The sequence below is a fragment of the Ceratotherium simum genome, chromosome 7 (assembly GCF_057802395.1).
Source record: "Ceratotherium simum simum isolate JZ-2026a chromosome 7, ASM5780239v1, whole genome shotgun sequence".
Lineage (NCBI taxonomy): Eukaryota > Metazoa > Chordata > Mammalia > Perissodactyla > Rhinocerotidae > Ceratotherium > Ceratotherium simum.
In genome coordinates, this window is record NC_141906.1 from 53,963,493 (window position 1) to 53,978,156 (window position 14,664).

The 14,664-nt window shown below is 36.7% G+C and overlaps 1 protein-coding gene across 2 annotated transcripts in view; it reads right to left on the bottom strand.

Moving 5' to 3' along the window:
* The window catches only part of TRPC6 (transient receptor potential cation channel subfamily C member 6), a 126,731-nt gene that overhangs the window by 29,619 nt on the left and 82,448 nt on the right, over nucleotides 1-14,664 (bottom strand). For both annotated transcript variants that reach the window (XM_004427410.3, XM_087433630.1), the window contains exons 2-4: nucleotides 12,075-12,849; nucleotides 3,515-3,700; nucleotides 1,583-1,747 (exon numbers count right to left, since the gene is read on the bottom strand). In XM_004427410.3, the coding sequence (XP_004427467.1) occupies nucleotides 1,583-1,747; nucleotides 3,515-3,700; nucleotides 12,075-12,849 (1,126 nt within the window). The remainder of the gene's footprint in view (nucleotides 1-1,582; nucleotides 1,748-3,514; nucleotides 3,701-12,074; nucleotides 12,850-14,664) is intronic.

Genomic DNA, 14,664 nt, shown 5'->3' on the forward strand with positions numbered 1-14,664 from the left:
ATAGTCTCTGTCAAAACCCCAAACATTCTGGAAGGCATTATGCTTTTGAACTCACTGGATATGGCAAAAGACAATTATTCAGTTTAGAAAAGATATTATAATTTAACTGATCACAGAGTGATAACGAGGATAACTCAGAAACTCCCTTCCCCTCCTTTAACTCAGCTTAAATCTCTGAAGAGTCAGGAAATGTGAGTAGAAGCAGAATACACACTACATACACAGATGTAGCCTATGTTCCAGTAAGGACAATTTAGAATTTGTTTTCAAAGTGAAATGTGTCATTTTTATGAAAAATGTAAAAAAAGAAAAATTATAACTTTCTAGAAGAAAATCTGTGCTATAAATGTCTAATTCTAGTAAATCTCACTATTTGCATTTTATTTTCCTTATTTATATTTTATTTGTAAGAGATCAATTTTAGGAGGAAAAAACAATCTAGAATGATAGATTTTACCCTCATGAGAAAATGCCCAGTATCTAGCAATTCCTATCATTATCACTAGAAGTAATTATGAAGTTTCCACTATGTAAAAGGTTTTGCACCAGCTTTCTACCATAAGCGACTTAAAAACATCCCTATAAGGCTAAAGTACCACATATGTGACTAAGTAATAAGAAGACAGTATGTTGGTAATGGCGATATATATGTTTGCACCTATGTGTTTGAAAATGAGTCATGCCCATGTTTAAGAGCAGCAAGTGATTCAACTGACATTTCTACATAGCACATAAATAGATGGTCCAGCACACATTTTAGCCACATAGCTTTAGAATTATTTCAGTCTGACCGTCAGAGTTGACACTTAAACAGTTCCAGAAACGTGTCTTCAAAAACATGAAGAATAAGATTGTTGGCAATGCAAGACAGACAAATATCTGGGCCTGTTAACAGAATGACAGGTCAACATTTTTCAAACTTGTTCTGTCACATTAATGAAAGGCTAGGTCCATTTAAACATATTTTTTCAAATATTATTTGGCGACAAAGCCTGGGCAGATGGATTCTGCTACGAAAACAGGTTTGCTATCCTGTTACAGTGCACTCTGGCCCTGACATAAATATTCTTCACTGAAACAAGCATTACATTAGTATTTACATGATTGTCCTTTGTTTAAATTAAGATTTATCTGGTCAAATTAGCAAAATAAATACAAAACAAAAACTTTCATCTCAAACTTTGCCAGAAGAGGAAGAAAGAGAGGAAAAAATATTCATCTTTTAGGATGATATTTGAAATATCTGCTTAATGCATACTACAACCTCATTAAAATATATAAAAATATACGTGTGGACATGTCTAGAGAGAAGAAACGGAAATAAGCTAACATAGTGACTAGATTTTCTTTTACACATTAATAGTGGTGCTATTACAGGTGAATTTTCTCCTTTCCATTTTTTTTCTTTATTTCCTACAGCAAATATATGTTATTTTTGTAATATTAAAACAATAATATTATTTAAACTCAACTCTGACTTCCCTGAAATTGGAAACAGAATTTTTCCCGCTTCGCTGACTCTGATATACACAACTAGCCATACTTCTAGGAGATAATAGAAGTCCAGGCTTCACAGACATACCTTACTGCACGGAGCAAGCCAGTAAATGAGAGCCAGGAAGGGCAGTCCGATGGCAACAGCGAGGACCACGAGAAACTTGACTGCCATGGTCTGCTGCCGCAAACCGGAGAGGTTCTCGTACCAGATGGACAGAAGCTGCTGTTGACAGTTTGGATGAGCTACAAACTAGCAGGGAAGAGACAAAACATTTAACAGCTCGATTAAAGAAAGGTTCAGCATAAACTATTTTCTTGAGTTCTGATATTTTGTTCTGTGCTTTCCCATCAAAAATACTGTTAGAATTAAAGAACAAAAAACTTCTTGACAGGCATCAAGCAAGATGGTAGAGGTTCTAATACATATTATATAAATTCAAAGATTCCAATTTATCAAACTTTTCCTTTATGAGTAAGGGGCTTTCTTTCAAAGCAAAGAAACATCTTTGAAGTTTGATATTATAAAAAGATTCATCAATGTTTTACACAAGGACTTTGATGATTATATGTTTTTTTTTTTCCTTCTAGCAAGAGTGATATAAAGATCCTGCTAGCCCAGATGTCTAAATACTTTTTCTAAAAAGTATACCACCTTTCCTGCACTGACCTAACATGCTAAACTTATTTTATACTAAATTCTCATTTATATATGGGTCTATTTCTGGACTGCCCATTCTAATCCATTGATATCTCTTTTTATTCCTATGTCATAAACTCTTTCAATTAAGAAAACTTTATAATTAAATTTTACTTTTTATTTTTCAGAATTTTTTTATTCTCATATATTAATTTTTTACAAATGAACCCTACATACGACAGAGAGCAGCGTTATTTAATATATAAAAAGCAACAACCTAAAATATAAATTGGTAAAGAACATTAAAAGGTTAGATAAAGAACAGTTTACATAAAGGAACTACAAATGAGTCTTAAGGTTGGTTAAACTCAACAAGGTACAATGTTTATCTTCCAAAATGGTGAAGTTTAATAATACCCATTGAGAGTGGAAGAAATAAGCGCTCTCATACACTGTTGGTGTATGTGTAAACTGGCGCACCTTTTCTGAAGGGGAACTTAGCAAATGTTTTGAAGTTAAAAAATAAAAATTTGCCATATTAATTCCACATCTAGGAATTTTGTCTACAGATAAAACTCATGCAAGTAAGCAAGCTATATAAACAAGTATGTTTACTGTAGCATCTTGTAATAACAAAAACCTAAAGAAAATAGTGAAACCCTTAAATAGTAAACAGATTAAACAAACATAATGATATAACAATGCAGACTTTGCAAAGATGAAGTGGATGTTTATTTACTGATATGTGAAGATATCCAAGATATAAATTTGTGGAGAGAAATATAATAGTGATTAACTACTCTCCAGAAGAATTGAGAACATAGAAAGGGGGTATGCCTATACTGTTTGAAAACTTACCATAAGCATATATTACTTTTATTATAAGACCTAGCTTTAAAAACTGTTTTTTTTTAAAGATATATAACCTAAGAAAGCAGTCATGGTTGGGGAGGTGGGTACCGCATGAAGACAGAGACTAAAATATTCCACAAATAAAGATACAGTTGGAGGAGATTCAAATGCACTAGAGAAGGAATTGGAAGATATCAACAGATGGGCAAATGGAGTTGGGTCTTAAATAATGATGTTTCTGTCATATAACAAATGCCTTATAATCTGGGTGCACGTAGTCATTGTTATGTCATTAGTTAAGTAAAGGAAAGTGACAATCGATGCATAAACAAGTCTAGATTTTAAAGACTGGCATTCAGTGTAGGTTAAAGGCCTTACAACTAGGCTCTTATGAATCATTAGAAAATCTGCCTAGTGCAACTGTTAATTGGAAAAACCCAGCTTAATCTAACTATGCCAACCCTTCATCCTCATTTAGCACCAATAAAAACAGAAATAACGTAAACGGGGCTTCACATCTGACCTTACTTTTTTTACTTCATATTTAATGGCAAGTTTTAAACGGCTGAGATTTGGACGACCGTGATCTCCACCACTGTGGCGTGTGTCAACATCCCCATTCAGAATGGCCTCTACTTCTTCAGTGTTTCTGCACAGATCAAGAAGTCCAACGACAAAATCTTTGCACTGCATTGACAGTTTTTTGTAGTCATTCTAGGAAAGACAAAGCAAAACAAAAAAAACAATCATGTAGAAATAGCTCATTTTACTATGCTACTCAGTGGAATTTATCAGTGATCTGACAGTTTCTAGCAAAAACAAAGAGAAAAATTCTATTTTTAGGTTTACTGTTCTTGGGCATGTTTTAATTGCTGGGTGATTTCTGAAACATCTTAGCACCATAAAGATTTTCTTCATATCCTAGAAAAGCAAATTCGTCTATAGCATAATCAAAGCTATTAAAAAGTAGTGTACTGTGCCAAACTCACCTGTTAATTCAGGAGAAATATAAAATAAGCAACTTTTCCCACTACTTTGCGTTCAGCATATCTCTTATGTTCATAACTTCATCAGCTAGGCACATAATATACATTTTATAGATTCTTTGGAAGACTTTGTAAACTGTGTTGGTTAACTTGAGAAACAGGACATTTGGAGCAGTTCCAGAGAAAAGCAAACACATATCACTTATTTAATAAATTGTTATTGAGGAACTTTATGTGACAAGTACAGGATCAAAAGGCGAGATCTAATATAAAGTCTGCAAATTGAGTTTCTTCTCTTTGGAGAAGAGAATGCTTTCATTGTAATTTATCACTGATGACCTAGTATTATGCTGGGAAGATTTAGAGAGTGTAGATCATATTCAAATACCAAAAACTCATGTCCAACTTATAGACAGCATGTATTCACATCTTCATTCAGGTCTTTCTAATATTTCCCTCCTCTTTATTCTCTTACATTGAAATAAAACCATTTATAATGTTCATCAAGATAACCTATTAGCTAGAGTTTGTTGCATTGCAAGTGGATTATATTATCCCATTTAATCCTCACAGTCATCTTGCTCTGTTAGGTTAAATGATGTGTCCAAGATCATGCAGCCACTAAGTCTCAAAATCAGGCTTTAAACCTAATTCTGTTTGGCCTGAAACTCTTTGCCTTTAAGAATTATGCCACTTACTCTTTTCTTTGTAGAATGCTTTTCTATTTTGATCTTGAAGAATTGGGAGGCAAGCAGGGCAAATACTATTCCCATTTTGCACATGAAAAAACTAAGGTTCCCTGAGGTCACACAGCTTCAGTGGTCGAGTTTATTCGTGTAGCCAGCTTTGTAGATTCAAAGTTAATTGTCTCCTCCAACCTGAAGCGACCGGTGTGTTATAGGATGAAAAGATCTCTTGGAAAGATCAAGAGAGGAAGGTATTGGAGAAATATGATTGGCTCTGGATGTCAGTCGATAAGGTCATATTTGGGGGAAGTTTATATGGAAAATAGCTTCGTCCTGGGTATGTATAAAGCACACCTGCGTGGGCTCCTGTCTGGAAATCATGCCAAGTGACCTTTCAATACAGTTTAGTAACTTCTAAATAGGCTACACTCTGCTAACTGCAGATCCAAGCAGATTCTATAAAAGCAAATTGATAAAACAAATTATATCTTAGCTGATAATGGCCCAAATTACTTCTAAACAGCTATCTGGTCAGACAGCATAAGCAGAGTCACAAGGAAACAGCTCTACCTCTTTCATGAAATAGTCAATTAGAGTGGGGACAAACTGAGACGTGGAAGTGCATGTGTTGTACATGTCCACTATACTAGAGTGCAGTGTTAGCAGCCTGGGCTCTTTGAGCTAGACATGCCTGTCATCAAATCCCAGCTCTTCCATTTTTCAGCCATGTGATCTTAAATAAGTTAAAACCACTCTATGAGGTCAGTGCTATTATTACTCTCACCTTACAGATGAGAGAACTGAGGCTTAGTGAAATTAAATGTGTTCAACGATCACACGTGCAAAGTACAAAGCATGGTGCTAAGCGTTTAGCAAGCATTCAATAAAACATAAGTATTTTATTTTATATCATCAAAGGCAAGATCTGAAAACAGTCCATCTCTTGACATTCATAAGAACCCATGGAGCTATGACAAAATTTAATGCACCTAGACTCTCTTGTATGTAGCCCTCAATTCTAAATGTATCCTTAGTACTTTTAAAGACAAAAATGTAACGGTCAAAATCAGTGCTCCCTAGAATTCTAAAAAGGCTCATGGTTAAAATAAATATTTAAAAAGAGAATATGATCCTTCAAGCGTGGGGTAGCACTTTTTAGTAGAAACTACACAGACTGAAAAAGTAAAGTGCAGGAGCTTTGTGCTGTTTAATACCTTGTTTCCAATCCACTGCTAATTCTCAGAACATATTCTCAAGCGAGAAAAAAAAAATCCATTTTTTAAATGAAGAAAGAATAAAACTCTGCTTTCAGAAATACATGCTGTTTTTTCACCTTGGGAGTCCATTTACAAATGTTTTCATAGTTTAAGTTCTCTCAAATTAACAAGTAAATTCACTTAAAATGAAATGTCGGCAGTATAGTTCATTAGCCAGACGCAGCTCTGTGATTTTGGTTCCTTGAAAGGAAAAGTGAAGCTGGTGGGTTGATTTAATTCTGGGTCATGTCTTTGGGTCACACACCCACACTGTACATTATAAATTAGAAGTGGATGCTCGCCTATTAACCTTTGAGTTGAAAAGAGATGACTGATAGTGAGCTAATAGAACAGAGTTTAGAGATTACGAAACATAAAAACGTCACTGTTAAAATTATCCTTTCAGAGGGTTATCTTAGCTGGATTTTACATAGTAAAATAGATGTTATGGTCTATAATTCTAATGTCCAGCTCTTCTTTCTATATAAAGAATGAGGTTTGCTTCATAGACATTAACAGGGTGGGGGAAAATACACGCCTTAATTCTCACTAAGTGACTGTGTGGGCTTTGGAGAGCAGTAGACCTGGGTCTGAAATGAGGTGCGACCAATTAAAGCTGCATGACTTTGGGCAAATAACTTAATCCCTTAAAGCCTCAAAATCCTCATCTGTAAAATGGGGATAATACGAAGACCTACTTTCTAGGTTTGTTGTGAAGATTATCGGTGCAAGATAACCAATGCCAACTTCCTGGCATAGGGTAGTGCTGAATCAACAGTATTTATTATTATTATTTTTTTCATTATTTCATAAACAATATCCAAGTGTTCTCAGTCCCTCATCACAAAGTTGGGCTAACAAATATAAAGGCATGTTGGGATTCCTGGGTATAATCTGAACAGATATTGGAAATAAAACAATTATTTACTCATGCATTCTTTCAACAAATATTCTATGCACCAATTCTGTGACACACACCACAGTCTTTGATGGGAGTTATGTAAAATGAGATTACAGACTTGAAGATTAAGGTAAGTATAGAATATTATTATCTATATAGTGATGAATTAGCCAACCATGCTTCTTGGGGCCACATGTAACTCTAGGGCTTTCCTTTTCTTCAGAATAATTGTCACCAAATAATTGTCACATTGATCATTGAGCTCTGTCACAGCTGATGTGATGATTAGCAAGTGTTTATACAGCACCTACTATGTGGGGTCATGAGGGACATAAAAGTTAATCAGACACTACCCTAGAGACAAGATACAATGAGATGAGACACAATTTCAAACAAGAACTGAAGAAAAACTTTTTCCTAGATATGTCAGATGCTACTGACTTTTCTGTTGATTGTTGCCGTCAGCAGTGGCTACTTATTTAACTTAAAAAGCAATGTTTGATAACGAGCTTTTATTCTTCCCTTTGCACAGAAATTCTCAGGTCCCATTAAAGCTGGGAAGCTTGAAGAGCAGCAATGAAGGTAAACATGCAGGTGGTTCAGGGCCCTGCGGCCTCTTATGATGCAAGTTGCTGTACTGAACTTCCTTCCCTAACTGTTGACTTGCCTTCAATCTAAAATTCTGCCAAAATACGATTTTCTCTGCCCATCTATTTCAGACTCCGATAGGAAATTCAAGGCACGAACACACTCATTCATGCATTTTACTGCATTTATTTGTTTATGTATCTTTCTCTCTTGAACAGACTCAAATGTCCTTCAGAACAAGGACTGTAGCTTACTCATCTTTGAGTCCTCACATCTTAGCACGGTGTGTAGCACATAGTAGGTAATCAAAAGTTTTGTTGAATGATGTAAGGAAAGGAACATGGTTGGTACAAAACATAACTGGATTTTAATTCTTGCTCTGCTACTTAACTATATGATCTTGGAAAGGTTAATTTATTTTCTGGCCTTCTGCTAATTTCTCCTAATTACGGAGAACTTAAATGATGCTATATCATAAAGTTAGAGTGTAAATTACCTAGAATAATTCATAAAGCTCAACAAAGGTACATTTCCTCCTTCCTCTTTGATCTAGATCCCAGCCTTGTGCTTCTGATGCAGTGATTTGGTCTTGCAGACTATGTAGCTTGTACCCTTTGTCACCCTGATAACATCACACTGCCTTTCTGCCAACAAAAACTACCTTTCACCTAAGTCAGTTTCTTGGACGATATTTCCCTTTCAAACAATGCCAGACATTTTTGAACACCAGAACATAGCAACAGTTTAAAAACAGCACGGCGTAGTTTCTCTACATTCCCCTTTCTCAAAGTCAACAGCAGAGGCATCTGAGGGCCATGTGCATGTTTAGGCACAGACACCTAGGAAGACACAAAGGATCTGGAAAAGCTCCAGAAAAGCTACTTATCCAGAATGACAGGGAAGAGGACAATCTCTGATGTATAAAAGAGGTGATTTTAGGGTAATTAAAGGAAACATTGTTTGTTATCACAAACAGCCTAAAGTATAAATAGGTTCATAAAAGGGTTTAGGGGCGTAAGACATAGGTACTCATTGAAATACTAAAAGGAAATTACAAAATTGGGAGAATGCATTTGCTAACAAAACCATCCCTCATATTGATCCTCCAGTCTTTAAGATCATTCATCCTTATCTGAGCTTAGTCTTGAGTCAGGAGAGAAGCCAGGAGTTACACTCTCCTTCACCAGTATCAAAAACAGTCAAACTCCAGGTTTTCTTTTTTTTTTTTTTAATTTTGTGTTTGTTGCCAAAATTAGGCTTAGCTCAAGTTTAAGTATAATATGGCTGAGGTCTCATGCCACCAAAGCAAATAAATTGTTGATAAAAATTCAATATAAAAATTGAATTTGAATGGGTGAAAAACTTTTGAATCTGATTTCTTCCCATTCTCTTTAAAGACCTGCTATTCCTCAGGCCTATTGGTTTTCTGTTTGTTCCTGTGGCTCTATCTAATTGTCAGATTTCTCTGCTATGGTCTGGCTGTCATCCTGGCATGAAGCCAACTACAGACCTGGTGATATGGGTAATAAATGCAATTTCTTTGGTTTAGAAATATCAAGGCACAAGACTAAAATTGCCTGAGGAACTCAGTAGCAACTCCTCTGGCCTCTTTTGTGAATGGACTATGGGCTATTTTATGGGTGGGGAGAATTTGGGAGGAGCTTAGAGGAGCTACATACTGCAGCTTACAAAACCTTTGTGAAAGTTCTTATCCTCTGAGTCTCATAAAATAGCTGCCTTCAAACAAAATATGTGAAGACTTTCCAAGGGGCCATAGAACATTAATAGTTTTAAGGCAATCAATTTCCAGATCCTCAACTTTCCTAAAACTGATTTCCTTGAAAACATATCTCTTGCCCCTCTACAAAATAATTCCCGACTCTCACCTACCTGTGTAGAAACAATAGGGAATCCTCCTTTAATGATTAATCCACGTACTATAGACCCCGGGACGTTCCTGAATTTCCCTGCCCTAATACATATTTCTGAAGAAGATGAAGCTTAGTGATAGAAATACAACACGTTAGTTCAATGTCGGGATGTTCTGAATTTAGATGTATGGTGCAGTGTGGTGATAGGACTAACGATAATTTTTGTTTAATGTACTTTGCCTCTTCATTCTCCAACAATTGTCAAAGAATGCATCCTTCTTGAATGAGAGTCCAGTGAGAAGATGGCAAAGAAAGCATCAGTAGGGAATAGGGAGCAAAAGAATTTGAAGACCGTGAGCAGAGAGGATTCCTTGTGGCCAATACAATCTCTCAAGTCCCTGTGAGGCAACCCAGGCCTGACCTGGTCCAGCCTCTGTGATCTCTGTTCCCTGAGACTCTAAGGGACTTGACTACTAAAAACAGGATTAGAAGGATATGTACTGGTGTATTTGCAGTGTATCAATGTTTATTTCTTGGTGGCAAAATTAGGAATGATTTTTTTTTTAATTTTCTTCATTTTTATTTTCTAACATGACCATAAATTCTTTTAAAATAAGAAAAAAGGAAGTTATTTTTGAAGAGTAGAAGCAGCAGACCTAGCAAGAAAGCTCACCAGAGATGCCAGTTTCTCTAGTCCTGCCAAGTTCCGTCTTGTTGTAAACTGAGGCTGGGACTCTGGGAACTGGTTTAGTGTGACAGTACCCGTGGGTGGGGGGAGTGTGTGGTTTCCCTAAGAGTTTACACACAAGGGCAATGCGCTCACCCTCAAATGAGGCTGTTCTTACCTCTGTGGACCAAACTAGTCTTGGCGAATAGAATATTTGTTTCAATGCTTGATATCTAGAGAGGAAAAAAAGTATAATGCTTTTCTGTTTTGTGTTTGCAAAAGGTTTTAAAAAAAGGCCAAGCACTGCCCTTTCTCCTTGTGCAATGCAAAGACTTTCCGAGTCAGGTTTCTTATTAGAAAAAATGCTGACTTCCAAGTTCTAGGATATACTTTTTAAAATGTTTTTTTAATTTCTACTTTCTTTCAACAGTAAACTAATTTTTGAAAATGAGGTCTTTCCTCTACCATTAGATTATAAACTAACTGAGGGCAGGATTACTGATTAATTGTCTTTGTGTTTTGTACACCTCCACCCCCATTCTCAGCTCTCCCCAAATACAGTATGTGGTGCAAAACATGGGCTCAAAAGATGTACACAAGTGAATGAATGAATGAATAAAGAATGTAATATTCTTCAGTGGTTTACAGAAAGTGCATAAACAAAGATTCTATAATGGAAACAGAAATGTTGAAACTTAAGCAGTGAAATTCCATAAAAATTAAATATAAATTTAAAAAATAATCAACATCAATGAGTTGTCAAAGAGACTGTTTTAATTTGAATATGGCCAAGTTCTCTGAATCACTGAGTCCTGGGAGTTAAGTGAAAAGTAGGAAAGTATGAGACAGGGTTGTAAAGATCATTTGCTTGTCCAGCACTCTCAACGACCAGGTGGCTAGAGGTAAAGCACCTTCCTCCATCCTGGGAGCAGTTGGAGGGTTCCAGTCACTATTTACCCTCTCCTCCGTGTCTGGATAGATAGGACCTGAGGATAGATGGACACATGACGTGCCATACTGGGCTGTAACAGTGTTTTTTCAGTGATAGCTGCACCAAGAAACTGCACAGGAGAGTGTAAAGACAAGCTTTCTCATGGCATATAGAATAGAGAAAACAAAACCAATATTTATCTTTGCAAAACACTGCACTTGATGAATCAGACCTGATTCCAAGCAGCATATAGCTGAGTGAGGGAGAAAAGCACATCATAAATAACAATAAGGCAGGGCAGAACGTGATGAGGAGTATAAGACAGGTCAGATAACCTGTGGAGGGGGTTTAGAGGTGTGGGTGTGGCTGACCTGGGGCTAGGAATCTGAGCTTTCATCCTTTCCAAATGCAGCACAAGCCACGCAGGCAACGGCAGCATCTGCCATATCTCTCCACATGCTTTTCATTAAAACACTGCTCAAAGTTCCTTCTAAGTGACTACTTATTACATATCTACGAGTGTTTGCTTTTGCTGTTATCTGGGCCTAAAATACCTTTTCCTCATTTTCTGCCTCCCCAAATCCTACTCATTCTGCTACAGATAGCTGAAATGCCTTCTTACACGTGACTTCTCTGAAACCTAAACTGAATTAAATACTGCTTTCTCTGAACTTCTACAGCACATGGCTTACAGCTCTAGCTAGTAATTTCATTCTTCTTTATATCATAGTTAGTTATGTATGCATCTGTCTATCAGGTCAAGCTGTGACTTCCTCAAGAGCATCTGTCACCGTGCTCTGAATATGGAAACAGTGTTTTATAGGAGAAAGAACCTGGGTTTTAGAGTGCAGCCTACCTGGATTCTGATCCCAGATCTGTCATTTACCAGTTGTTGATCTTAGGCCTTACTTAACCTTGCTATACCTTCATTTCTCCATCTGAAAAGGAACTAACATCTTCTCAAGGTTGGGATAAGGATTAGACATAATAAATATAAAATGTCTAGTATATAGTAGAAGATATCTAAATTGCAGTGATCATAAATTTTACTATATACAATTACAACAAAGAGCTTGTTGAAAAAACATATAAAATTACCTCCTGTCCACAGTAACTAGTACAGCGCAGAACACATTGTGGAAGCTTGTGAATACCTTGACTTTGACTTGTGGAGGGTGAAGTTTCTATTGTTAAAGACCTACCTTGAACTCTTTCTCAATGTTGGCCAGCACTGCCAGCTCATTGCTAAGTTCTAAAGCTGTCATCACTGGATCTTCACTAGACAATGACAGGTAAGCTGGACTTGCCAGGCCTTTATACGCATTAATCCTAGATCTGGAGTGGCTAAAGGAGTCATGCTTCTGTTTCTGGTTACATTCACTACACTTGCAGAAATAATCATGGGGCCGTTCAATCCGAGCACCCTTCCGCAAGAGGGTGTGCACAATTTCATATTCCTGGCAGTGCGCAGCCAGAATGATTGGAGTCACATCATGGGAGAACCGTGTCCCATCTTCATCATAGGCATAAAAATCATCTTGCTGGAGTTCAGACTGGCTGGGGCTGGTTGCTAACCTCTTGCCTTCAGCAAAAGCTGGATGACTGAGAATGGCTTCCACAATCCGAACATAACCTTTACTAATAGCTAGAAGCAAGGCATCCCCAACACGAGAGAGGTTTTCTTTCTTGAGAAGAAGTTCTGTAATTTCTAGATGCTCGTTGGCCACTGCCAATTGCAGGGCATTCTGGCCCATGTAATCCACACAGTTAACATTGAGTGAGAGACATTCTTCTAACATCTTCCTCACCACAGGGACATTGCCATATTCAGCTGCATCTAGAAAGCGTTCCTCCTCAGCAGATAAGCTTGTTGAGCGATCATTAAACATGTATGCTGGTCCTCGATTAGCTAACCTTCTCCCCTTCTCACGGAGAATTGTCTGCCGCCGGTGGGCCAGTCTGTTGTCAGCACTCCGGCTGTAATAAAACAGAGAGATTGTGAACAAATCATATTAAGAGGATTTTAGTGTGCCAAATGACCTGCCATTCATCTAATGCAATCCTCAACTGTATTAGATGTTGTCTCATTGTCTCTAGACCAACTATAATATAAAATGAAGATGTATTTACTTGTTAATGGATTCAAAGAACTTTTCCTTTAAGAAAGCCAGACATTTTGCAGATTTTAACATTCTAATTTGGAGTGGAGACACTGGCAATTCTCATAATCTCTCTTTTCCATTCACATAGAGATTAATATGTATGTTTCAATCACAGATGGTATAGACATAAGAAAGACCCATAATCAGTCACCAATATAATATAGAGTGTGAAAATATAAAAAAAAAGTAGAGGAAATAGCAAATCTATTCAAGTCAACACATATTTATCAAGTCCCTCCTATGCCAGGGCCAGGCACTGTATAAGGTTCAGGAAAACCAATGATGAAAAAAAGTAGAAAATTTTCTGCCCTTGTAAATCTTATATACTAAAGGGAGAAATTGGGAATTAGCACAAGGCCTAGTTATCAACTGTCATAAAAAACCTGTAGCAGGGGTATCTAACCTAGTTTCTGGGAGAAAGTTACATGCTAAAAATGGAAGAATGAGGAATCAGGTGAGACTACATTTTGGGAGAATGAGACAGGGGTTGGGTGCAGGTAGAGAGCTTTCTCCAGCAGAGGGATCAACTAGATGCTATAGCATAGGTTTCATTAACAGGAACAATTAATGCTTGGACTCTGTTAGGTATTGTTCTAAAAATCATTGGAAACTTGAGAAAATTGTGATCAAGGTGGCAAGTGGGAAGGAATGCGTCTGTGATGGAGATGGTGGTCAAAGAGGTGGCCAACATTCAATGCTGGCCTTCGATCTGTGATAAGAAGAGAAAGTGATTCATCCTCTGATCAAAATATGTATAATGGGGAATTTTTCCTTATTGATTCATAACTTTATGTCTTAAGGTCTTTTTGAGCTTGAAGGGCTCAAACCTTATCGCTATCACTAAATGTTCTTTATAAATGTTCTAAGAGCCAACTCTCTTTAAAGACTGTCACAAACTTCCCAGTATGAAGAGAATTTAAATAGATCCAAAGACCCCATAAGACATCCTGCCCTCCAATGTGGCCAGGCCTAGAGAACCTAAATCTCTTTCCCTACTAGCCCTTATCCGTCTTGTTACCAAATTTCCAGGCAATGTTGTCTACGGCAGTGTAATGCCCAAAGAAGTTAGCAAAATGTCTGCAACTCAGAAATAGATTATGGTTCTCCAAGAAGCTGGAAGAGTATGCTGCCATATTCACACATGTTTTTCATTGATTTTCATTCAACAGTGAATCCTTTAGCCATCCAAGCTCTCTTCAAAACCAAACAGGCAGATGTTTTATAAAAGAGACAACTTTGTAAACTTAAAAAATGATATCAAGGGCCAATGGCCAAACATACATTATAATACTAATAATTTCTAAGGTGGATCTCTAGATAATGTCTGTGTAACTTTTATTAGGTAATAAGGGAATGATTTCTACAAGCATTTTGTTTTCTATAGCTATTATTTTGTTTTCAACTCCATTTTTAATTTTATCAAAGTTATGCATGTACATATTTTAAGGACTCTATAAGCTTGTTACAAGAAACAGTACTCCTTTGTTCTTCATTTTCCCCATTTCCTGATCCCCAGAGGCAATAAATTTCAACCATTGTAGCTGATTATTTTATAATTTAAATCCTTATATTCATATAACTTGGTAATATTACTATTTCTTGATTTTCCAAGTTTGGCATTATCTGTGGA